Source organism: Hetaerina americana, unplaced genomic scaffold, assembly GCF_022747635.1.
Source record: "Hetaerina americana unplaced genomic scaffold, ioHetAmer1.1.p SCAF_10, whole genome shotgun sequence".
Lineage (NCBI taxonomy): Eukaryota > Metazoa > Arthropoda > Insecta > Odonata > Calopterygidae > Hetaerina > Hetaerina americana.
Genome location: NW_027286070.1, coordinates 27,252,507 through 27,279,220, shown reverse-complemented (window position 1 = coordinate 27,279,220; position 26,714 = coordinate 27,252,507). Strand labels below are relative to the sequence as shown.

At 36.9% G+C, this 26,714-nt stretch overlaps 1 protein-coding gene across 1 annotated transcript in view; it reads left to right on the top strand.

Moving 5' to 3' along the window:
- nompC (no mechanoreceptor potential C) overlaps window positions 1-26,714 on the top strand; it is a 517,130-nt gene that overhangs the window by 304,626 nt on the left and 185,790 nt on the right. The window contains exons 5-9 of the mRNA XM_071598936.1: window positions 11,056-11,259; window positions 14,530-14,635; window positions 21,933-22,129; window positions 22,638-22,736; window positions 24,391-24,484. Coding sequence (XP_071455037.1) covers window positions 11,056-11,259; window positions 14,530-14,635; window positions 21,933-22,129; window positions 22,638-22,736; window positions 24,391-24,484 — 700 coding nt within the window. The remainder of the gene's footprint in view (window positions 1-11,055; window positions 11,260-14,529; window positions 14,636-21,932; window positions 22,130-22,637; window positions 22,737-24,390; window positions 24,485-26,714) is intronic.

Below are 26,714 nucleotides of genomic sequence, written 5' to 3'. Positions count from 1 at the left end.
ATTTCAAATTTGTTTCAAAGTATTCAAATTTTAACAAATTCGATGTTTTTTATTTTTTCTCTTACTACGTTTTTCTCGTAGAGACGTGGGAGATATTAGAATGGGAAAGTAAAATAGGAGCTTATTATGAATCGAAAGAGATCTTGAAACTAACCGACGTAGCCGATTATTTTCTCTTCTCAGTCGTTTATTAGCAAGAAATGATGATCCTATCACTATAACGTGCTTCAATCTCCAAATTTTATCCTTCAAAAACTTAAAATGTGTTTTACCGAAGTTCCCTCTCTCGTATTGCTGTCCTATTATCATTTCTTCCAGTTGCTTGGTTCAGTGTAACGAGAGAATTCAGTTCAGAAATTAAATTTACCTTTGATTCAGTTCTTAACTTTCACATTTATTACACTGACCTTGAATTATTAATTCTGCCATTAAATTATTTTAACCCAAAGGTCTCATACTTAGAGAATAGTGGAACACATTGAATATTGAAATGTAATGAAATAATTGACTTTGTAATTCCACACACTTTATTTAAAAACACGACAGTTTTCGACGTTGAACGTCATCATCAGGTGGTCCTCATAGAAGCACGCTGGCTATTTATACCTTCTGATCATAGGAGGGGGGGTTGGTCAGAGAGGGAGGTTGGAGGGGTAAAAAGGTTACAATGTAGCTGGGAAGAAAAGAGAATTACATTTTTGATTTAGAAGAGTGGTAGGTCAAGGAGTGGGGAGTGGGAGGGATACAAAATTTCGTTAGCAAGATCATCTTTCCAACGGACACATTTCAAAACTCCTAACTGCTCCAAAGCATCGAGCCTTTGACCTTTTTCTTCAAAATATACTTATCTATGAAGTGTATATTTTTAGCCATTAACCTACTTTCCTTCTGAAGACCCAAACCAACGTAGCCCTAAAGAAGTTTCAGGGTGCTCCGGCAAGAATTATCAATTATGATCTCAGGTCTATAAATTTCTGAATAACTCCACACCAGATGTATGATATAAGTTAAAAAATAACTATTTTATGTGCAACGAAAATTATACTCCCAGAAATATATACAAATATTTCCTAAGTAACTCTTTTTCTCACACAATTATGATGATAAGAACAATTTAATCACATTTTTTTCATTTTAATTGGCATGGAATCATCTGAAAATTCAATACCGGACCGAAAAAAATGATATTAAGAAAATTTTGAAGCCATTAAGTATCTCATAATGAATAAAAATTTGGTATGAAAATGTTGAGCAAACATATTAACATATAAAAATAATTTTTGAAAGCGCAAATGAGAAAAGAATACAATCTTTTTTTGTCACATAATTTTAACCTCTTTCTCGAATTCGTGACCATAGTTCTATTTAAGGCTTATTGCGGGGTGAGATATACCCCATCTCTCTAAATCCACAAACGGAATGATTCCTCCTATAATCTAAATGATATCACCGAGAGTCTGATGAACTCGTTTTAAATTCATCCGAGTTCTTTCATGGCTACGACATGATTGAAAATGAGAGACTCACGGAGTGGATGAATATCATAGCTTTTTAATGGTTTTATCTAAGAAGTACGGTGAGAAAGAAGAACATGGAGACTCGTGGGAAACGAAGACGATTGAAATTCTTCGGAGAGAAAGTCGTTCCAACTTCTCCTTCATCTGAATCGCGCGGGATCCCTTCGTACCACTAGGGGGAATCTATTGGGGAACTAAAACCCTTGGGTAGAAAAGGAACAGGAGAAGTGGAAGCTGAAATGCGGGCCATTTGTGTTGGAATTCTATGCAAACCGAGAGAATAGAGGGGAAGAGGGGGAAAAATGGCGACGGAGAAATACGGGCAATTAGGAGAAAATTAAGGATGGCGAAAAGAAACAAACTATTAAGCTGCATGAATGGATGGAAATCATACGTAATGCGGGGAAGAACAGCATCGTTTACTCGCCTCTTCATCTGTTTCAATTATTTCTAACTCTTGCCAAAACTCCAATCTTACGAATGTAAATAGGTATAAAATACTGTTTCACCAATAATGTTCACTGCTTCACCGCCCAGTATTTCCTGATATTGGCAAAGTATGGGTTTATCCACCGCAAATAAACAGTAATCATTAGTAAAATTATTAGCTTAATGATAAGATTAGTGAATCCAACAATCCATTCAATATATAAAGCCATAATTATCAGTGACTATTATGACTACTTGTAAATAATATTTAAATAATTGCGTACAAGAGTTTTTGATTAAGTGAATGAGGACGAACAAATTTTTTTAAACTGGGCCTTATTGATATAAGAATTATAATGAAATATTAACACATTTCCGAGTTATTAAATGAATTTCGTTCCTAACTGTTTTGTCCAAATAAAATCTGTACATAAAATATCCTAGCTATGATCATTAAAATATGAGTAACATGTACTTACAGAAACAATTTTGTATTCGTACAGTTCAATGTAATTTATCAGTTTTTTAAATTATTTTTCAAAACTATCAATAATTTTTTCCTGAAAATGATATTTATCAAGACCTTCAATTCTCCAGCTAAAGGTTTGTATCTGTGCACAATGTGTTCGCTTCAGCGAAAATAAAGGATAAAATTAAGTTTAAACAGGTTCACTTCTCCTGGTATTTACGATGAGAAGGAAGGAAATAGAATGCGTTGACAATGGCAACGTGTGCACTGCACGTATACTATCTGTCTCAGCGTTCGAACCTCTCCCTTTGTCTTCTCCCTAATTTATTCTCTCTCTCATCTGCCACGCGCGCGAACCTTGCCATCCATCTTCCCTTTCTTCGCTTTCCGTTTAAGCAGGCCGTTTTCCTTCTTGAATGTCCCCTGAGCTAACGTATTGTCTTAAATCTGTGTGATTTCTTCGCCGTGCCTCTTCTTTAACAGTACTTCGTGCCATATTATATCTCCCAAAATACCTCAGTCGGTTCATTTTTAAGTGCTTTAGCAGTCGGTTTACGTTAAGTGTCCTTACGATCGTTCAAAATTCAAACAAAGGTGGTGGTATAGAGCATTGGAGCTGGTAGATCGCTGTTTGGAAATGACGCTACGGAATCCACTGGGATCTGAGGTTATGTGTAGCATGTGTACATGACGTAAGTTGGTGATGTTAATCCTGTCAAGAGAGGCCGACCGGATGCGTTCAGGCAGATGGGCGTCTCCTCTCCGGAGACAGTTTGTAAGGCATCAGTGAGGCGAAATGGATTAAGGGGTTTTATGAATGAGGCGAGAGTCCATGCGTTGTAAGCTCACGTCAACTTCTTCTTAGCGATATCACAGCTACATGAAGCTATAACAAAACATAGGAATAATGTCAGCTTTTAACTCTATGTATATTTTAATTTATCTGTATTTAGTATTAGCATTAAAATGAATTTATTTTCTACTTTTGTGTCATTATTTGTGAAAATCCCGAGTTAAGTCTTTTGAAAACACTTTGTTGCTTGTGTCAAAGGTACTTAAAAACCTTTCTGTTTCAAACGTACAATGCACTGCACAAAGACGTTTCTATTAAGTTTGGAAAGAGAAGTTAATTGCCTTCGTTTCATTTAATTATCTTTGATAAACTAACAACTACCATCGAACGTGGTCATATAATTTGAATGCCGGTATTACATCTAAGGTTATTTCAAATTAATTTTACCTTAGGAATGTGACACAAATTTGACACTTTTAACTTCCGTATAGAAGCCTACGCCTTTATTAAGCTATCCGGCCGTGCTACCACATTTCAAGAAAACCTTTCTTGGATAAAGTAAGTAATGATAGGCTAGTATTATTTTTATTTTATTTATTAGTGAATTTTATATTGAAGAATTCTGTTCATTGAGTTCATCAACTACTTTGCGAAAACACTGTCTCAGGCGTTACTTGGTAGAGGTCGTCATTGTAAAAGAACAGACTGAATCTCCATAATGTCACCTGATGATGTTGCGTAACAACGAAACATTGGTCGTGAAAAAAACGCAGTGGAATGTGCAAAGTTAGTCTTCGTTCTTTTAAAATTTTTTAGAGGTAAATATCATAATATTGGGCCAGTTTTCTGGTTGGTCTGGACCAAATTGACCTTAGGCCAGGTAGACATGGAAAAGCTGAATTTATTCTTTTTCATTTGACCATTCGAACATATTTTCTTGATTCTTACTTAATGCTTCTCGCAATGCATTAATGTTTTTACCATCATAAACAGTATTAACGACACAAACCTTGGGTGGAGCTGCATGTGCCAAGAGGGGCTTGCCCGAGAATCGAAACCGGGCCCTCCGGTCAGAAGTCCAACACTCTACACCTGGAATACCGCGACCCACCCAATTAAAGAAAAAGCGCAGGAAAAATCAATCATTATTATATTTAAAAATGTTAACAGACGCAGTATTATAGTACAGAATCGATCCTTAAGCGATGTTTGTAAGATATATGTTCTGTCAGGCCAAGTTATATATTATAGTTTCATAAATTCATGTCAATAATTATTGTTCAATTTTCCTCTGAGAAAATAGCGTGCCTGCACTTGCTCAGAAAACACGCGCTCGCCTTTATCTCACATAAACACACACTCATCCATATTGACTCTTAATCCACACAGAAATTCCACCGATCCCTCTTTAGAAAGTCCTGGATCTGACTCTGGTCGACGTATTACCCTTCGGTAACATTTGTAATGATGATAAACGGTAATTGGAATTAAAAGGGATTTGTCATATATTTCTTCAAATGATAATTGATCTCCAAATTTAGTTCCACTTTGTGCTCCACATGAGAAAAGTCTTAATAGGATGGCTAAATTTTGCAGTAATTATGTATTTCCATTCTAATTGCATTGAAAAATTATTTGACATAGGAAAGGGATTTAATTAAGAGGATGCACAGAACAAGACTTCCAAATCTGCCTCCTTTTTGTCTCTTTTAACTTCTCTAACTGCCATTTTAAATCTTATCTAAGACCATTAAATTGAATGATAAGGTAAGTGAAACCTTACTGCTTGTCGACATCTTGAAATATTGGCTTATAATCAGCGGTTATTAACGAATAATAATCGTCCGTAACCAAATTACTTCATAATAACTTCTCATAGGAGAAAAATATAAGTGTATGTTATTTACCGAGTTGTTGATAGAAGACGTGCGGTAGAGAAATTCTGGATCAGTTACCAATTAACTTTGCTGTTTCCAAGTGTCATTATCCTATGATTACTTTAGGAAGGTAATCATTGCTACTGCTAAATTTTGAATGATATGATAGAGTAAATTGTTTAACGTGTGGGAGCTAAAGATATTTTTTGAGAAATAGTAGATCGTTCAAATTAGTTCGGCTACTCTTTACTGCCAATAATTGTGCTGTAAAGTTGATACGGTCTCGTGGTATGTTATTGGCTTTAAATTTTTAATTGTCATAACATTATTGCAGGCAAATTTGTTAGTGTAAATGATTAATACTTACTGATATACACCAAATTCTTTCTTGTGGAATGATTTGTAATTAAAAATAAGAAAATTTAAAACAACACTATTCTAAATATTGAAATCGGAAATACTTTAAAACCCATTTGAAGGAGGCTTATGAGTTTAACAAACTTTACTAAATTATTTGACTCGCGCAAATAATTTTATCATTTATATAATTAAATAAGTCCTTATTTATAAGAGAAATAAGTCATCATACGAATTAAACCTCAAGCTGCAGAGTAACCTAAGTTAGGGTAAACGCTATGTCAATGCGTACGTGCCACAAAGCCTAGTTTGATTGAATTGGAATCCAGCTTCCACATATTTAGTACAAAAGAGATGCACAGAAGCATGTTTCTTGATGATACTGTAAGACTAAATTACCCTACCCATTACTGAAAATCGAATGAGCCTTCTACTCTACCGGTGAAAAAGATTGCACTGGAAGCGTTTATAAATTACCTCAGCGACTGGAAGTACCAACCGGAATTATTTGGAGGAAAAGGTAAAACGTTTGAAAACCGCCAACTCTAATTCCTTCGGCGTTTCCATCTCTATTACGTACCGCAATCATTTTCTCACGGCCAATTCCTACTAAAACATTCGGTCGGGGTATTTCTCCTGCCCCACCTTCGATGACCCATTCCCCTACTCCCCCATCACACGCACGGTTAAAGGTATTAAGGCATTTTCAGAGTACCAGTAGAAACTGAGAGAAGGAGGAAAACTTTGTTGAATCACTGGAAACGTATGAGTTGCATAAATAGAAGAAAAAATAAATAAGAGGAAAGTTTGGGAAGAAGAAAGAACACGAGGAAGATTGTAAGAGGGAAGGGAAAGTATCGGTGGGAATTTCTGACAAGAAATTCATAGAAAATCACTCGGAGGGCACACCTCAAACAGAAATCACTCTTCAGACGGATTTTGAGGCTAGTCATGCAAACCCGAAAGTTAGGGTTAAAGGGAAGGGACGGGAAGAGGATAATGGGTGGATAAGGGGAGCACGATAAACTGCACAAGCTGTGATTCCCAAGTCCACGCCGACTTAGACACGTGCAGAAGGGCAGAAAGGATTTCGAAGCTATGGAGGAAAAGGGGGATATCCCCAGAGTTACGGGGGGAAATCAGTAATCGGAGTGAGAAATCGGCGAGCATAAAGAGAATGAGCGTTTTGGATGGGGGAAGAGAGGAAGTGAAAGACAGGAGGAAATCTGTGGGGAAAATTTTATGGAACGGGAGGAGACCCAGTCTGGTGCCTTGCAGGATCGATTTTTTTAAAGTATGCATGTTTTAGTTAGTAAATAAATGCCTTTTTCGAGGACGGAAGAAGACGCACAAATAAAATGGTATAAGACAGGGGCGAGGATAAATGGCTTTAGCTGAAGTAGGGGCTGAAATTTCTTCTCGACCCCACCCCTCCCGTAGGATGAGGCCGAGAAAAAATGTTCAGTTGCGGGGGAAGCGGGAGTGGGGCGGGAGGGGAGGATAAGCAACCCGTTCTCCGAAGGAACCTTAACAATCCACCAAAATATCATCGCATGTGGAGGGTCGCTTTTCTTCAAACCTTCTGTGGGCAGGAGGGAAAAAATTTTTCGAGTCACTGTTTTGGCCATCGGAATGATGCACATCCCAGTGTAGGAATGTGCCCTGTAGGAGGGGTATAGAGGAGAGATGAAAGAGAAATAAAGAGAAAGAGAGAAAGGATAGTTTTGAGGAAGTGTGGCTGTGGAGGCCAGTGCGGAGACTAGTGGAGCGAGCGCAGAGTTGACGGCTGTGGAGGGATGAGGGAGAACATTCGAACAAATCGAACGTCGATCCTCGGAGGGTCGCGTGCACCTTTGGGTTTTTGCGGTGGAGGAGTTATACGGGTTTTCGGAGTCCACGGGTGTAGTTGAGGGCTCTCCGGTGAAAAGGTTATGGTTTTTCCCTACGGCGGTGATTCAGCCTGCCAGCAGGTTGACGGCGCGGGAGCTCTGTATTCCGTGAAGGTGCCTCTGTTGCACCTCGGCCGCGCGATTGTCCTAATTTCTAAGGTAAGGGATATTTTTTCTAAATTTTGCGTGATACACAGTGAAGGCTATGCAAGTTTGTAACTCATATCTTGGGGAGTAATGACCGTGTCTTATCAAACACGTGTTGTGAATGCTTCTTTGAGCCTCCTCGTACTACGTGACTTATCTCTCTCGGGCAATGGATAATACAAATTTGAAAGTTGTGGCCTGTTTGCAGGATGGAATAAAACGCTGTTGTTCTCAGACCTCGGAAACGGACTCTGTAAAATCCGTTATGCCAGTGTTTTAAAATGGCGGAACGGTATTTGTTAGTGACGGCCATTTTGAACACTTTGTGTGTGTGTGTGTGTGTGTATATATATATATACATATATATATGTGTGTGTGTGTTTGAATGTTTATTTATATTTAATACAAGGTAAACAATGCATGTTTTCTCGTAAATAAATCAATTGCTGTTTAAGAGGCGAGAATCTTAATCGTCACCATGCTAATAAATATACAATATTAAGGGATGTCAACACACCGTTTCTTTAATTCTCTTGCATAAGATAGGAATGGCTTCAGATAAATTTTTCCGGAATTAGTTTTTTTAATTTTAGCTTAGCAATCTTTAGAAAAAACAATTTGCGTACAAATGCATGTACTAGTTGTCATAAACCAAATAACAGTCGGAATTTTTTGTACCCATGAATTCAGTATTTTTTCAGTACTCCGTCCGCCTCTACTATTTGGCTTCCAAAATTTTGGAATATATGTAAATACGTATTGCTGGAATACCTTTCATCCGGAAAGCGGAAGTGGTGTCAATAAAACTGATTTGACACTCCGGGGCACATTGCGAGTACCTTATGTTTTTAAGAATATTTTTGTAACTTTGGCCCTTTCGATGATGCCATCTTCATAGTACAAAATGGACAAAAAGAAAGTCAGATATTTAATTGAACGCTCGAAACCTAGAGCTGTCAGAGCTATAAAATCTAGTAAACTTTAGCTCTTAAGTCCTCGTAAAATAATAAGTTTAAAGAAAATCTCTTATGGCCGTAATAAAGTTTATGCTAATTTATTACGGCCATTGGAGATTTTCTTTTAACTTGTTATTGTTAGAGCTATATTATTTTGAGGTGTAGTCAACAAAAAATTCATAAGAGCGATAAGATACATGATGAAATTTGAAAAATATTAGCGGAATATTTCTGTCGGAAACGGTACAACCGTATCGAGTGCATTTTGGTTTACGAGTTCGCGAGGCAGTCAAGTCAGTAGCAGAATGAAATTTGAACGAGAATAACTGTGGAGAAGACTTATGGTGAGATTAGTGGGATACATAACAGCAGACGTCAACGAGAAGAAATATGTGGGCAAGAAAAGTGTAGCAGCTGGAAAAATTAAGAGCAGAGCAGTGACAAATTAATATCAACATCGACTACCAGGGATGTGTCCGTTTATTAACCCTAATAACAATTTGAGCAAACACTTCATAAAACTAAAATAGCAGTTTCCGTATATTAAATTGTCGTATTCATCTAATTATAATTATTATAATGAAATGCATTTCAGCATTTATATTTATATTACTCTTTGTTAGTGAAATGGTATGGTATTTCAATGCCAATTATTTCAATATAACATAATTCTTCCCGGATCTTCCACAGCATCCATTTTCCTCAATCATCTTTAGCAGAATTAATTTGGAATAGCTTCGCCTTCATGCAGAGTTTACAGCCCTCTTCCTTTATTTTTTCCTTCTTCGACATTTTTAACCCTCTCTATTCTTCACTCATTTCATTCTTACTGCATTGCGGCTTCATGGAGCTAAAACTTTATTTTATCAAGGTCGAGCCAATGGCTCTGTGCCATCTTGCCTTTTCACTGGAAAAACGGTATTGTTAAATTGATAAAATCTGCTACTCATGAACAAAATCAGGCATGCAGCTATGTAAAAACTATCTGTGAAAACATACGGATAATCTCAAAAAATCAATGGACGTTCGAATTATATTTCTTCGGGATTAGATTTTCAAAATCAGATACAGCAGCTTTTACAAATGGGAAGACTTCATAAAATTGTTATTAACACATCGGCATTGATGCAGTCTTAATTTGTTTGAGATGCGGTGATGTAATCTCTTGATATTGGAATCGTACAGATTCCTGCGCGGGTGGAAGTAGGTAATAATTTCAAGCAACGATAAGAGATGGCATAACTGATCAGTTTAATAGTTAAAGATAATCTTTGGACAGTAGTACTACAGTTCTGCATCATGACTCCTTTCGATACTCCATTTGGTAAAATGAGCTGAAGTTGATGTTACTTAATGGAATTTTTAATTACATTATGAAAAATTAACTATCGTTTAATTAAAATTTTTAATCAATTATCCCTATCCCGGAATAACAAATTGCGAAATACCTCTCTACTGAAGTAAGAAGGCTAATAGTCGTCCACCTAACATTCAACCTAGCGCTTAAGTCACCCGGTGCGCGTTTAGGTTCTGATGAATTTCTTCGCTGTAATTCCGAGCAGAGTTTAAGGATTCAGCAGTGAAAAATGCAATTAAAATAATATATTTGAAACAGAGACGAGGAATGAATAGTTTAAAAAACCATTGAAAAATTTTACTCGCTACTTGATAATATTTGAACCTGTTCTCCAGATTCCATTCTTCCAATCATATCTTCCCAAAAACACCCTGTCGTCGGAAGCGGACGTCGAAGAACGGAAGGATCAGGTTTTTATGGGTCGTCTTCATTCATGACAACTTTTTCTCCTCTTCCTCTGTATTTCAGTCAAACTGTTCTTACGATTGAATCTGTCATTGCTTTTGCCAATCAGCTACGCCATTTTGAGATATAAATTAGTATTTACCGGAAAATATTCTTAAATGAATTAAAAATTTCCAATTTCATCGCTTGAATTGCCGATACAGAATAACCCCTTGCCCAATTATTTCATAAGCCTGCATTCTGCACGATGTTACTCTTAAAATTTTTCTGTGAAACTTTCAATCACTTACCCACCAAATTTCTTATATGCTATAAGATTTTTGTTGAGTAATATTTCATATTCTCTTTTTTGGAAATCTTTCGGTTTTGCAGTTTACGTATATCTTTTATGACCAGTCTACCGGAAAATTGTTTTTCTCGACACTCAAATGCTGGAGTAAATCAATGCAACCATTTTCAGAGGATAAAAATCAATCGCCTTGACCAGAACGAATTTTACATTTTGAGAATTGTTGCATTGTAATCCGCATTAGCGGATGATTCCTTTAAAAGTAACTGCTGCGTCATTTCCCGTTTCCCAGTTTCTTTGAACTGAAGGCAAAAATGTGGATTACCGTGGCCTGTGTTATCCTATGCCCATTATTTGGCCAAATATCACGTGAGAGAGACCACGTAATCCTGAATAGATACGAGTATGATTTACATCTTTACGATGAGTATGAGCTACCATAATCAAGTTTATTTCCCCGCGACGCATAAATTCTAAATTCTTAATGCACAACTGCGGGAATGTTTTTCTGTGTAACGCCTTTATTGTAACCTTTTATTTAATGTTTGCTTCCTTTGTTCTGTCTCACAGTCTGGAAAGATCCCGTTACAATTAGCAGTGGAGTCTGGCAACCAGTCGATGGTGAGGGAGCTCCTGGGCTCCCTCACTCAGGAACAGCTGAAGACTCTGACGGAGGTGAAAGGCGACACCGCACTACACCTGGCGGCCAGAAGGAGAGACGTGGACATGCTGCGAATACTCGTCGACTATGGAGCCAACGTGGACATGCAAAACGTAAATATATGCCAGGGATCCCACCAGATTTCACCATCCTATTCCCTTCATGCGTAACTCCCAAGGGAAGCAATATGCTTCCCTCTCCCGAGTAATAACACTCAGCTCGGGTTTTGCAAACACCGTATTCGGAACCGTCCTACCGGAGCTGGCATTCCCAAACATTTGCCAATATCTAATTCTGCAACTTTCGCTTCTACCCCCACGTACTTTAATAACAAAACTTTCGTCAAACCTGCAGATATTCTTTCTCTGACTATAAAAAATTTCTTTATTTTTCGATTCATAGCAATTTTCCAATCACCTTTAACTTCTTTTTTTCGTGAATAGGTAATATTTCAATAATTGTTTTATTAGTTTCCGCATTCTAATTACTTTGTATAGTTCTTCTTGTCTGAGATAAATAATTTCCGAAGAATTTCACTTTATATACGATATATATATCTCGTATATAGTATGGCTGCCTCACATTAGCTTCCATTAAGTCCGAGGAATAGTATCCTTGAGTGGAAAATGCGATTGACTTATCTTTGATCTAAAATATAATATCTTATACTTTTATTTTTCGGCTTCTATGTCCGGTTTGTGGAGTCAATGGTTTCAATTATTTTCCATAACATAAGATATTACAGAAATGTCCTTCGGAACGGTAATTTCAACCGCTGAAGCCAAATCTAAGATCAACATTCAAATAACAAACATTCCGCTCGAATTTTTTAGTAATTAGTTTGAATCTAATAGAATTTATCAACGATTTGAAACTTCTCTATACTTCGCGATTGCTTTTAGCTCATACTATTTTTGCACGGACGAATTTCGTCCGGAAAATTGACCAAGTAAGGGGAATTGGAAAATTTGTGACTGAATATTTCAGGCATCACATACAATTAGTCTTCCAGAGTTCTTGGAGCACGTTGAAGATACGCAAGTACTTTTTAAGATATCAGCGGACCCATAGAAAACGAAGAGACCATTTTCTCCTTACTGGTTATGTCTTTGATAGTAACTCTCAATCAATAATCCAAGGTTGGATAATGCTCCTTCCAGAGTCCGCAAGTATCCATGCGTATTTTTAAATCTTGATTACTGGGTCGAAAAAATACCCATCATTTCTTTGTAGTTTTCCGGTTCTACTATGGCATGGTAACCGGTTAATCTTCCCCAAATTTCGACCTTTTCTCGATATAAATTTCATTGTAATATATTTCAGAGTCTTCAATACCACAACTGGATTAGAACATTTAATTGTTTATTAATGTATTTTGCAAAGCTTGTTTTCGCAATGAGACCGAAAATTCTTACCTCCAACTTAGATGCTTAAAAAAAACGTTATAATACGTTACCACGTAGCCTAGCATGGTAGTTTTAGTTTTTAACGAACCCTCTTTTACATATTGTGACATGCTAAATGGAATAAAGATCAACTTTATTAAATTATTCCATCTTATTCTTGAATGTCTTTCGGCTTAATAATACCTCTTACCTATATGCATTACCAAAAACTTGTGTGAGGTTTTTCTCTCAAATGCTTTTACTTTCACTCGTAAAAAGTATGATACGGATATGATTTATTATCTCCCAATCTTTAAAAATGACAAAATCAACTTGAAGTTTCCCTGGTGCGATTATTTCAATCTCAGCTCCTCAGACATTAAAAGAAGTACTCCAGATATATTCCATCAGGATTCTGCCAGCCGTTTTCTCCTTTGAAGGTCATGCTCTCGTGTTCACTCGAAGACAAATATTTTTATTTTCTCCCAAAAGATCCCCCCCAGGAGAATTTCATTTCCAAAACAGCAGGCAGTCTTCCACTTATTCCACTCTCCAATTTTCTCTTTCGCGTTCTTTTTTAACAAAGGTCCCTCCCAGTCTCCTTTATCGGAAGTGAGTGATACAAAAGCTCGTCCTATCAGTCTCATTCTTTCCATCGCTCCCTCCTCTCTTCTCCTGCGTCGCCTTATCTTATCTATACTCCTAAGAGATCACACGTTTCTACTTTGAAATGCCATGAAAGAGGATCTGAAAAGACTAATCAAAAAGTCCCACTTCTCAGAAATGCCTCTTACTCCTGCTAGTCATCAATCGAGCGTGCAATGGAATAAGGCGTGCTCTAAATCCTGGAATCTCTTGGCCTTGGCAAAAGAAATCAATTCCGGGACGTCAATCCTATTGATGAAAATTTCATCTTTTGATGAGTGAAGAAGTACATTGTCTGGGCATGTTTAAAACGCCTTAGTTTAGAGTATGTCTAACGTTGTTGCTGCCTAGCCATTAAGACGTAATTGTTTCATTTGTTTAACTCATAAAATGATACTATTAATTAAGCCGAGGTATCATATCGCTTACGTTACCTGATGAACATGGAAAGGCCTCGGGAAGACCTCGAAAAGATTTTGCCGGGTCATTTAAAAATCTAAGCTTGTCGCAATGATATTAATCCTGCACTATTTATTTACAGGAAATAAGTTTTTTGCACTACTTGATTATTTCATGTTACGTGTGAATTATGTTATTAATATATATTTATATACATTAATATATTTTTTTGTATTCTGGAACTGCTGAGTAAGACAATGAACAATCCATATTTTTGAGCAAAATGACAATGTTTATCCGTTTAGGGTAAACTAAAATATTTGAATTGCTAACTTAATTATTTGTAAATTATAACAGTTCTGTTCTTGGAATGTATATTCATTTGCTGGTATTTAACTGTCAATTATCACATAGTCGTATGTAAATAATAGAGTAAATTTATCTGAAAATCGCTGGCTTCATTCGGGATATCGGCCTTAATATTCAAAATGAAGGAAATACGAGAAAGCCACTCAGCATATTTCAATGATATTCTCAAGGCTAATTTCCATAAATTATGTATTCATTTTTGAATTTGTAAAGAAGATGTCATTTAATCATATTTACTTTTTGGAATTCTAATACACTTTCATTTCAGATTTTCAGCCTATATTGTTTGCCATTAATTAGAATGGGATAAACAATAGTGCATTGCATAATGTAACCTGCATTCTCTTAGCTGATGGCTCACAGTAATTCCTAAATACTAAACTAAGAAACAAGTAATATAAAAATATTTTGAATCCAGTTTCCTACATTTTAAAAATCATGTACTTGTCAGTAAATTATTTTGAAAGAGTTTTTCTTTAAGATATCCGTATAATGTGCATTTTAATATTTTCAGATATCTTTTTTCACCGCCGATATTGTTAAGCTTGCCACAATCAGAGACTTATCTCCACCCTTATTTTCTAGAATGACGGTCAAACAGCTCTACATATTGCTTCCGCCGAAGGAGATGACTCCCTTGTCAAGTACTTTTACAGTGTTCGAGCCAGTGCTTCCATTACTGATAACGAAGGTAGGTACCTATTTCGTTGCTTTCTCAAAAACATTATTGAATCTATTTTATGCGTTTATATATATACCCCCTACTCTGATACGTGAATTTCACACGTCGTACTGGGTGAACTCTAGCATCACCTACCAAACTAACCTTCGGGTTGATTACCGCAACCACCCCAAACAAATACCTCCAAACTTTACACCATGCATTCAACAAACGCGGTTACCCAGAAAAGCTCCTACAAAATAAAATCCACGGCTCCATCCGACCACACACAATACATAAAAACAACCACACATCTGACGCATGACTCAACCTTTGTACCGCCTATTTCCCCGGATCCCACAGCCTGAAAACCTTTCTTAAAGAACTGTTTCCTATTTTACACGACAATGAAGCGGCCTCATCTTTACCGCCCCAGTTCTCCTTTCTCGCATACAGACAAATCTCAGACAAATTTTGGGATACACCAACCCCAAACCAATTTCCCCTGCTTGTAACCGCCCCCAATGTAAAACATGTCTGCTTATCAGATCTGCTCCCCTCTCCCCACATCTCCTCATTTCCCGCTCACCTCGTTCCCACGCTAATTACCTCTCGGAAAACACTATCTACCTGTATATTTTGTCATTCAAACAATGCACTTCATTTTATATAGGCGAATGTATTACCCCCTTATCCATTCGAATGAACAATCACCGCTACTCCGTAAGTCTGCCTCACTCTCTTCTCTTCCTATTCTTTTACACGCAAATATCCACACCCTTTCCTTCGACCAGTGTATGTCCCTAACCATCCTAGAACCCCTCCCCGATTCAGCCGCCAGTGCATAGGTAAGAACTCGCGAATCAACATATATACTGCCTTTCCGTTCTTTTAAAATTCCCACCCTTACCGCCATCTTTAATTCCCTTCCCAGTATACCCAGCAACTCCCCCCCATCAGACTCCATATTTCCTGTCTGATACTTTCCAGTCTGACCTAAAGAAAGCCTAAGAGAAGGTCGAAAGCTCAAACTTTATAACATGTGAGCGCCCTTTTACGTGTTATCTATTTTATTTTTGTGTTTTATTTTGCCGTTCAAAAGTTGTATTGTTCTCGTGTGTGTTTCCACACACACACTAACGTAAAAAATATTTTTAAAACGATAATTTAAAATAAAAAGAACTCAAATTTCGATGGTATAAGCAATTAAATATATTTATTTGTTATATTTATATTTCAATTATTTATTTTTATTATCATTAGGCTTGTGCATTCTGATGACCCCTTGAGCTGTGTTGAGGGTAGCAATTATTTTTGATCGTAGTAGGGTCACTCATACCAGATACAGTTCGGGGGGTAGGAGCCATACAAAAGGCAGTTCGCGCAGCGTCTGTTCCTCAGTGAGGCAGCTGCAAAGGCGTCTGACCCCAGTGGGGTGGCCATTGAGTGAGGGTGTCACATTAAAAGAACTATTAAAGAAGGCAACGAGAAATCATCTCAATTATTATTCCCTATACTATTATGATAGGCAGTAGAGATAAAATCAGTCCTAGCAACTGCAGGACACGGACGATTGGGCTGTGTCCTGCAGGAAAATGGCCGAATTCGATAGAATAGAAGGTTGGAATGTTTAGCAAATGACGCGGGAAGGAAAATTAGAGAATATAAAACGAGAGATGGAGAGAGAAAATGTAGTTTTTTTACGGCTGTATGAGTTGAGATGGAAGCGGGGGTTACTGGAGTGATAGTTGTTGGTTAATATAAAGCAGAAGGGAAGAGAGTCATCGAGAGCTGCATGTAGAGATGAAGAAAAGGGTACGTAGAAGGGTGATAAACATAGAGTGAGTGACTGATTAGTAGAATTCAAAGAGAAACCAACGAACTTGGTAATTATTGAGGTATCCATGCCACTAGGCAATCATAGATTGGGAGAAGTGGATAGGATTTATGATCAGTTAAACCAATAATGGCCGGTATTCCTGGAGGAAAATCATAAATAAGTTATGGCTATTGCAATGTTATGCTAGGGAATTACCGCGGAGAAAAAGAAATAGAGCAGACAGAGGTTAATTATCACCAAACCTGAACTTAGAAAACGCAAAAGCCGTAGTTACTCTTGGAAAATGTCGAGGGACCCAGAAAGTTAGATCATATTATGGTCAGGCACAGATCTAAGCAAAGCATGATAAAGTCGCACAGTTTTTCGGGAGCAGAATCGGATTGTGATCACAATGTAGTAATTATGAAGTGTAGCATCCGATTCAAAGAGAAAATGTAGGGTGCTTAAGGGAATGGATTTTAGAAGCATTCACTGTATTCGCAAGGAAAAAGTATCATAAGACTGTAAAGAAAATTATTAATGATAAAAAGGAGCTTAGCACTATCGAGGAAAGCTGGGAATGTATAGAAAAGGACAAAACACCATGGATTACGGATGAAATGAGATAATAAGTTTATTTCACAGGCAGCTAAACTCGTTGCCAGGATCATCAATAAGAGGAAGGAGAGCAGGGTACATAAATACTAAGGGGATGGGATCAGTTTGGGTTCAGGAAAGGGAGAGGCACGCGTGATGCCATTGCAGTAATAAGATGACTAATCGAGAGTAATATCGAATACAATCGGGACGTATTTGCCTGTTTCGTAGATTTCGAAATAGTGTTTGATAGAGTGAGTTAGGAAAACCTAATGAATACATCGCAGAAAATAGGAAGAGATTGAAGAAAGAGATAATCCACAACCTGTACGTCTTAGACTGCTCAGAAGCGAGTGGGGGATTGAGAGTCCGGATGGGTAGTGTTAGGAAGAGGTGTGAGGCAGGGTTTCCCATTATCACAGGTGCTGTTCAACTTGTATGTGGAGGAAATGATTAAGGGTGGCATGGGAAGAATGAGGTAGGAGTGAAATTCGGAGGGGAATTAGCGAAATCAGTTAGGTTTGCTGATGACCAAGCTTTAGTTTGTCAGTCAACCAAGAGATTGCTAGCATTGCTGAGTGAATTGGAAATTCAGTGCGAGAGAAATGGGAAGAGAATCAATATTAATGAAAAAAAGCTTATGCGATTTTCCAGGATGAAAAATTTTAAGCTTTATACTATGAAAGGGGAGCGAAAACTTCAGCAGGTGGAACATTTTACGTATCTCGGAAGTGTTTTCGACCAACATGGTCAAAGTAGTAGGGACATAAGAGAAGAATTGCGCTAGGCGAATAGGCTTTCACAAGGAGGAGAGAGTTCATGACAGAGACGTTGAGTAAGAATGTTAAGAAAAGTCTCGTCAAAATTTTGATATGAAGCATCGTTATGTACGGCGCGGAAACGTGGTCACTGAAGCAGGATGATAGAAGTAGATTGGAGTTTTGAAATATGGGTGTGGAGAAGGACGGAGAAGGTGTAATCGACCGAAAGAAACACAAATGAGGAAGAGCTAGGTATGGTTGGGGAGGAAGAACTTTCAGAAGAAATTCAAAGATATCAGTAAAGATGATTAGAGCTCTCCTCAATCAAATCGCATTTGCCCAAAGCATCTCCAAAATCGCGTGCCCACAGATGCCATAGACAAATACGGTTGCCCACGTGCATAAAAAGGTCTATCATGCAAATCCATTTAAAGCCGTAAGGCCAAATTCATCCGTCGATGATGGATATAACTGCTTGTATATAGATAACTTTATGGCTAAGGGTGCCAAGTCATTCAAAATACTCTCTTTCCTAAACTATTGGTGCCTGAAAATGTATTGCGGGATCAATAATATAATCCTTATAGCAGAAAAAGTTAGCTAACTTTGAGTTTATGACCTTCAAACAACTACTTTTTTTGAATCATCAGGCTCATCTGCGTCTTCTAGATCATGTTATCTTATTTCTACTCTTCAGAAAAATATATTTGAGCCGATAAATAATTGTGAATCAATTGTTATATTATCCGAGTCAATGTCCAGTGTTTGAAAGATTAAATACCATGATAATGCTGTGTAAAATAAATCGGATACCAGGGGATGCACTTAAAATATGCCTTTCACGGAAAACGCATTTGATGAAATTGTACTCACCGTAGTTAAGCTTTATTTTGGTTTGCCTTTGTATTATCAAAGGCAATGCCTTTTACATAATTTTCTTTTTCAGTCAAGTGCCATGGATGTAATCACGATGATGTCGCGGTGTCATTTTCCCTTGGCCAAAAGAATATTTTTCGTGCACTGAGAATTCTAAGGGAAATAAATTTATAAGGTTTGAGCTCTACTAAACGATATGCTGTGTTAAGAATAAGCGGTACCCCTTCTGTTTTGTGTAAATACGCGTTTACCATTTTCAGCGATTGAATTCCTTTCCGGTTAAGGCTGCGAAAACATCGTTTTTAGGGGTAGAGGTAGTAATCGTAATTGGTGGCACCAAACAAAGTGTTGGCACATCCAAATATTAGCTTTGGGAGCTAGCCCCCAAACGGGAGCCTCTTTTACGCGGCCCTTACGTACGGAGCACGATAGCTAATCCAGTAAGAGGCGCACTTATATGGTAATTATATTATTTGGCAGAAATAAATAGCGTCAATTACATTGTAATAAAAAAGTCATGAGGGTGGATACATCGTGAATAACTATTTTGATCAAAATATTTTCCCCAAAACCATTGTTCGTTACCAAAATATTGACGACGAATGACGACATCGAGTTTCTTTCCTCCCTTCCCGCATTTTTTTTAATTCTACCTCTAAAAATTGCCTACTTGTTCCTAATACCGTATATGACCTTAGTTTTTTAGTTTTTTAATTCGTCGTCGTCAATGACTTCTACCGAATGTAAAATCCCAGCTACTCATCAACTCATGCATAAAGATTTACGATATTCTGGAAGATAAACACATAATTTTGCATCTTTTCCAAATCAGGTGGCTTAAGTTATTGTTAGGAGGAATTGGTCACAAACAGGTGAATAAATTATTAATTGCCACTGATGTTATTATTCCATGGTGTTCATAAAAGATTTTCATTTTAATTTTCAAGAGCAGCTCTGATTATTTTAATTTTTACTTTTCGATGAGGACTCAAAGGCATTTATTTCAGTATTCAAATCTGTCATGATATTTTTATTTACTTCATTGCTTATCTTTTTTGTAAATCATACATACTTCAGCATGCTATGCAGTGCATTGTTAAGCTAATTTTCACATATACCACATTTACTTGCATTTCAAGTTTAAGTCCATACTGTCCTTCAAACATTTTCTTGTATACATACTTCTGTGAGAATTTTGTGTTTATAAAATCATTTTTAGCCTGGTGGCTTGAATAATTTAAGACTATAATTGTGTCATATTTGTTTAATTGGTTTTTGTCACAGAACATAATAAACACTATGCCGTGGTCATCATTTTCTGTGGAATTACCTATCCTATTTTGTCGATGCCACCACTATTAGCTGGATCAATAGAATCCAATGATTCTGTCTTTATTTGAAACTGAATAAAATGAGTCATTAATACGTCACCATTCCTGACTTGTGGAAACGGTCAATCCAATGTACAGTATTGCTAATCGAATTTATAAATGACAGCCAGCGACCTTTGATGCCTCAGTTTGCATGACTGGCTATGAGATAGGAACTTTGCACGTGGGAGAAAAGATCGGATTATTCTCCATTTTTTATCGATTATCTCTTCCGATATGAGACGCGTCATAATCGGGATCCACGTGATGGGTATTTTATGGGGTGTGATAAATTAAAGCGGTAAAATATTGGAAAAACACCTTAAATGAAATATTGAATTATTTTTACGAAATTTTTATTGAAGAGTGTTATCATGGTACGCTCATTTGGGATCTTAACGGTGTCACTGAAAGTTTACACAATTTAATCGCATTTCTATCCGCTCATGTTTTTATTTCCACATGTTAATTAACGCGAGGGAACTTCTTCCCACTGGAGAGAGAGATATCGCGTGACTAAGGCGACTGACACACTAATCAGTTGACTGTTTTTTTTTGTCTTATCAATGGGATTAAGAGTTTGGCACATACCTGTGCTCTTCCGTCGAAGAGATGAGATATCGCGCTCGGACTGACACTCAGAAATTAACTTGGTCGAGGTTGAATTGGCTAAGCTTTGCGTAAGACTATAAAGCCTACAATCGCTGTTGAAATCCTCCATACTCCGAACATTTTGAACGAAAAATGTTGAACTTCTCTATAATTACCCTTTTTAAATCATCATTAATATTGGTGCGTTTTAGAAATCACTTTATCAAAGGTTAAATATTTCCATAAATATTTTTTTTATCATTCCAATCTCTAACGTATAGTATCTTACTGTAACACTGATAATTCAAGAAACTCCGTCCTTCATTTAAGCTATGATCAAAAAAGATATGTAATCAATGTATAATTTAAATCAATTGCTCATACTTCCTACAACACAATCTTATTGGGAAATTCATGATCGTTGAATAGCATCGAACTTTAACGATAGAATGCCTTGCTGTTACTGCTAGCTTAAATTTTATTTCCTATATTTATTTATTAATTGAAAATTGGCAATTTTCCACAAGAAATCACTATATCTCACCTGAAATGTCTCTTTTTTTATTATTTCCTATAGTTAACACATTATTTGTATCTCTTTTCAAAGAAAGTACTATGTATTTCGATAATTTTCGTTTTTTCAGGATTTCGATGAAGTAAGTGGATATAAGGAGCATATTTATTGCAATTTTAAAGCGGAAACGGATGTCATGTCAATTTAAAATGGAAAACTTTCCATGCAAAATTCCGCGTAATGTTTCCTTATACTACAAATTCTTATTATGCCATTATTATTATTGTTAATTCCAAAAATTAAGGAACCTGTAATAATAATTTTCTCTCCAATTTCAAAGTCTACATATCGTTTCAATCTAGGGTATTATAAGTATTGGTGGTCAAATCGTTTTAGACTGACATAAAATGGCTTACAATGTGTGGGAGCATGACTAACGACCGTTTTAGCGAAAATGAGTCAAGAAAAATCAAATGCCATATCGTGTTACGCTGCGTGATGAACGTTTCATTAGTATTTGCTCACTACCCATGCTAAGTGTCCAACTAAACTGTGGAGTGTATTCGTATATTTTTCTTCAGCTTACAGCTATTAGCCTTATCACTCCATCCAGTGGACACCTCTAACGATGAAAAAATATAGTTCTTCTTCAGAATAGATAGAGACGGAATGGTTCGCCTGAAGATAATGTCATTGTACCTATTGTCAAAGCTAAACTTTTTGACAATGTGAGGCAGTGCAAAGGTTTATAGTGCATATTGTTAGAATATTTTTACATTTGGTAATTGTTTTTTTACAGATCGGACGCCGATGCACTTGGCAGCGGAGAGGGGACATGCTTCGGTCATTGAATTGCTTGCTGACAAATTCAAGGCGTCCATATACGAGCGGACTAAAGATGGCAGCACACTCATGCACATCGCGTCACTCAACGGTCATGCGGACTGTGCGATGATGCTGTTCAAGAAAGGAGTTTACCTCCACATGCCAAATAAGGTTCATTGAACATTTTCAATCAGGATTCTCAAACCATAGGGCCACTTATTTTTGATCCATCAATGAAAACAATGACTTGGAATGAGACTATTATGAATTTTTATTTATTATTCAACTGGAAATTAAAAATAGCGAATGCCGAAAGTATTATACGCCCCTTAGCAATGATAATAATCTTAATAGCTCTGCTTCAGGTAACTTTTTACAGTCTTAAAAAAGAAGTTTGTATTCTTACCAATTGGTATTTTCTTGTACTATCAACGTTTGAGTGTTAACATTTGATTCGATACTGTAAGTATCTGAGCTTATTGGACGTGTCTTGGATTATCTCTGAAAATACCCATATTATTGCGCTCAAACTCTTTATTCCCTATCAGGCTTTTGGAAGATTATATCTTCAAATTTTAGCCGACATTCTATGTCATGTTATTTGAAACCTGGATGATAAAATACCATGTGTTTAAAATTTTTGTCTTCCTTTAACTTATCTCTTTGATGATTCGCATAGGGAGGAGCGCGAAGTATCCATACAGCTGCGAGATATGGCCACGTCGGAATAATCAGCACGCTTATCCAGAAGGGAGAGAAGGTTGACGTCACGACCCACGTACGTATATACATGTATGACCTGACGACCGTCTCTAGATTTATTATTAGCGAGTGCCCCACACCTTCTACCAAGTTCAAATATAAATTAATCCTCTCCAGCACTGTCCCCTCCACCGTGGAGATGAAAAGAGAATTCTCGCAACCAAACACTAAGCTCTTCATGTCTCCTTTCGTACTGCCTAACAAAGTTCCTTTTGTCATTGGCTGATATTAAGAAAAAGAACAGTCAAAACCAACGGCCAGAATGAACATTTGATACCCAAGTCGAAAACAACCTTTGACCATGAGTGTTAGAATGTAAAATCTCTGACGACTGGTCATCAAACATGGCTGCAATTAAAATAAAACTATATTTTGTCATTTCCACGAAAATATAATTCATTTAACATAACATAATTTTGTTACTAATCCATGCAAAATCATTGAATTTTTTCAACCGGAGTTATTTTTCAAACTGGAAACAGTAATACCTATATTATAAATTTTACCTGTGTTTTTGGGAATTAAATGTATTGATGATATTGAAGAAATGAAAAAATCCAATAGCCGTACACTATGTAATACTATACAAACTATAAAATAGTGTATGGCTACTGGAGGTTTTCATTTACACAATACACCACTAGCCGTAAGAGGTCAATTCAATCAATATTGATGATATGCCAACTTGTAATGATATGCCAAAGGACATTTTCTTGCATCCAAAAAGGCAAGTGAAAAGGTAAAAGGATAAGTTTGAGATGGCTTGCTTTTTGGTTGACGAGATGAAATTTTTCGACTCCATTTCCACAGCTTGCCTAGATATCTGTTTTTTCCGAGGATGTGCTCTGGACGATTGCCCGCTCCAGAAAAGTTCCCTTTCATCAACCTTTCTTATCAGTTACTTTCCCTCCCATGTGTTTTTTTCTTCCCCAAAATTACTTCCTCTTTCATTTTGACCACCATCCTTCTTCGCTCGTAAAAGTTCGTATAGGGAGCAAGTTTTGTAAAAACCAGAACACAGTTGGGACAAAAGATAAAAAAATAAAATTTCCATTTTAAGCTGATTCGTCAATCTAACTGACTCGAACCTTTGAACATGAATTGAACTCAATTATTTATCCAACTCCAGTGACTCGTGTTTGTTCTTTTTATGCAGATAAATATAACTCACTCAAGAGAACAATATAATATTTGAACGGCAGAATAGAACATAAACATATAAATAGAAAACACGTAAAAGGACACTCACATTTGAAATATTGTCACCTTAATTTTATTGTAATCAGGACATTGTTAACAGCCATATCATTATGAAACGGTATCCGATTATTTCGTGACCGTTTATTCATGCCCTTTTTATTACTTCCTCGCTATAAATGAGATGTCCTTCGCTTGCGCCATTTATTTTTGTCTTCCGTAGCTTTCGTGACACCGAATTGATTTTTGTTGATGCTAAAATTATTTATATGACTTCTTATTGCCTAGACTCTTCGTTTACTTTACGAGGAATAATTATAATTAATTCTTCCTCCAAGTTTATCGGAGCCCCTAAGACCCGGAAAGTGAATACAATTTAGACTTAAAAGTATCCCTATGTCATTCTTTTACCCCGATCCAAATTTGATCTCTTCAAAAGTGTCCAAATTGATCACCTTATACCCTTATTATAGGACAACTACACCGCTCTTCATATTGCCGTCGAGTCCACCAAACCAGCCGTGGTGGAGACGCTGCTGGGGTACGGAGCCGAGGTGCACGTCAGAGGTGAGTCATTCCTCCCCACACCTGAGTTTAAACTTTCCTTGTTTTTGACCTGAGGCCCTTTGGCGAAATTTAAAAGTCAATTTTGAAGTTCTACTTGTTTAGTGACGCAAAGCCTTGCGATGATAATGGATGTACTAGATAGATTTAATAGATACTTCCAATATGTATCGCGATATTGTTGTTTGGAATGTTTATAATTGTTTTGTCGCGAGTCTTGAAAATTAAAAATTTTAGCTGTGATAAATGGCTATATATTTAGTGCCGCAGAGCTCTTGTTCGCAAATCAGATTGAATTTGACATGAAGCCCAGCATCAGCATGTGGGCGTTGTACTATCTTGTAAATCGTAACAGAGGTCCTAGAGTTGATTTAAAATTTTAAATCGGTCTCAGCCGCCAGAGCACTTTTATAATCCAATTATTCTAAAATGTACCGTTCACTTGTAATTATAACAAAATATATCTACTTATGATCCTATCAAAGCCTAATTAGTATTCAAAACGAGAGTACGTATAGGGATCGTAGACCTCGCTATCGCGACCTATTTATTGATTGTCGGCCGAGCTTATCCGTATACATGCACATATTTGTCTGAAATTCATTGCGAAAAATATCAATAAAATAGGTAAATATATATCAATATGTAGATATTCTATAAAAATGAAATTATTTGCATCTTTTTGCCACGTCTGGAGTTTATTTTTCCCCAAATGATGTAATCCATTCACGGATCCTCCGGCGCCGTCATATTCCCCTCTAATGAGATACAGCATCGAGGCCGGAAACCTGACTGGGGTGCCAACCAAGGATGGGTCTCACGGCCTGAGAAAGCAAATTGGGGTGAAGAGGAAGCAGAGGGAGGGTGAGGGAGAGTGACCCCCGGGGCGATAGATGAGGGGTTTAAGGGAGAGTGGCTGCTTCCCAGGTCGAAGTCGACAAACTTTTCCTTTGTGCTCGTATACTCCCGAGTGTGTCACTCATATTTCACTCGCAAGATCTCGCAAGGCGCATCCTGCGACTCTCTGCATGATTCGATTCACTAGAAAATTCCACTTTTTCCGGTTCTTTTGTGAATGAGAAGCAGAAGAATGTTCGTTCATGCCCTCCATAGAGCCTTAAATCTTTTCAACCATCTATCTCGATTCCTTCAATATGTGTCCTTCCATATCTGGTGAATATTCCCAACATTCAAAGAGGAACCATTCTTTTCCATTGTAATTCGAATTTCTCTCGTTAGTTACAATAAATTGCCAAATTCTATTGAACGCTTTTGTAAGATATGTTTAATGTGAAAATTCATGAACACATGCCCCCATATTATTTGTAGCTACAATTATTTTAGAAGACTATTGTAATTCCCCAGTTTCATTTACGAAAAAATTGTGATTCTTGCTGAAAATCTCTTGGATTACGCCTTCTAATGATATGTCTCCATCACTTAGGATCAGAATATAATTCCAAAATTGTTGTAAATCTTTTCTGGGTTGGCTAATTAAATAAAAAACATAACTTATCTACTGCAAACCCTGCTTCTCTAAAGTCTATTCTCATACGTTTCCAATATTTTTCTCATGACCTTGTAATCGTTGATTTAATGATTGAGGAAGAAAAGGAAAACACCTGTCTTACTCTGCTGCCTGCCCGCCATATTCTGTTATCTACGAATATCTAACTAGATGGTACTCTGAAAGCAATGATAGGGTGTGTATCAGGGAGTGATTACATTCCAGGCATGCTACATCAAAAATTAAGTTTCTATTAATTGTTAGTTAAAATACAATTATGCACGTAAAATATTCAAATGATGTAGACTATGTCTACCACAATTCGCTACATTAGGTTACTGAGTCTTATTTATATAAAGATTTCGAATAGCATGAGTATATACTACCAGTCTACTTTCAGTGTCTTTCTTAATTTAATTAATTTCCTCCCTTCTGCTTTTCCTATGTATTTCTCTACATCCACCTAATTCACTCAGATACTACATTTTACATTTAATTTGGGTCTATATTATTTTCTAATGTACATCAAATCGTCCAAGTTATTTTTGTGATAGACCTCACCAACCTCTATTTCTAAAGCTTTGCTTACGTTCCTCCGGATGATGAAAAATTAAAAGCAAGGAAGATTTCTGGATTTTATGGTTGAGAATAGCCAACTAAAATAGCCATTAACTAGTTAAGAAGAATGAGGCGTATTGGCCACATGTTATCGCACCCTAAATCTGC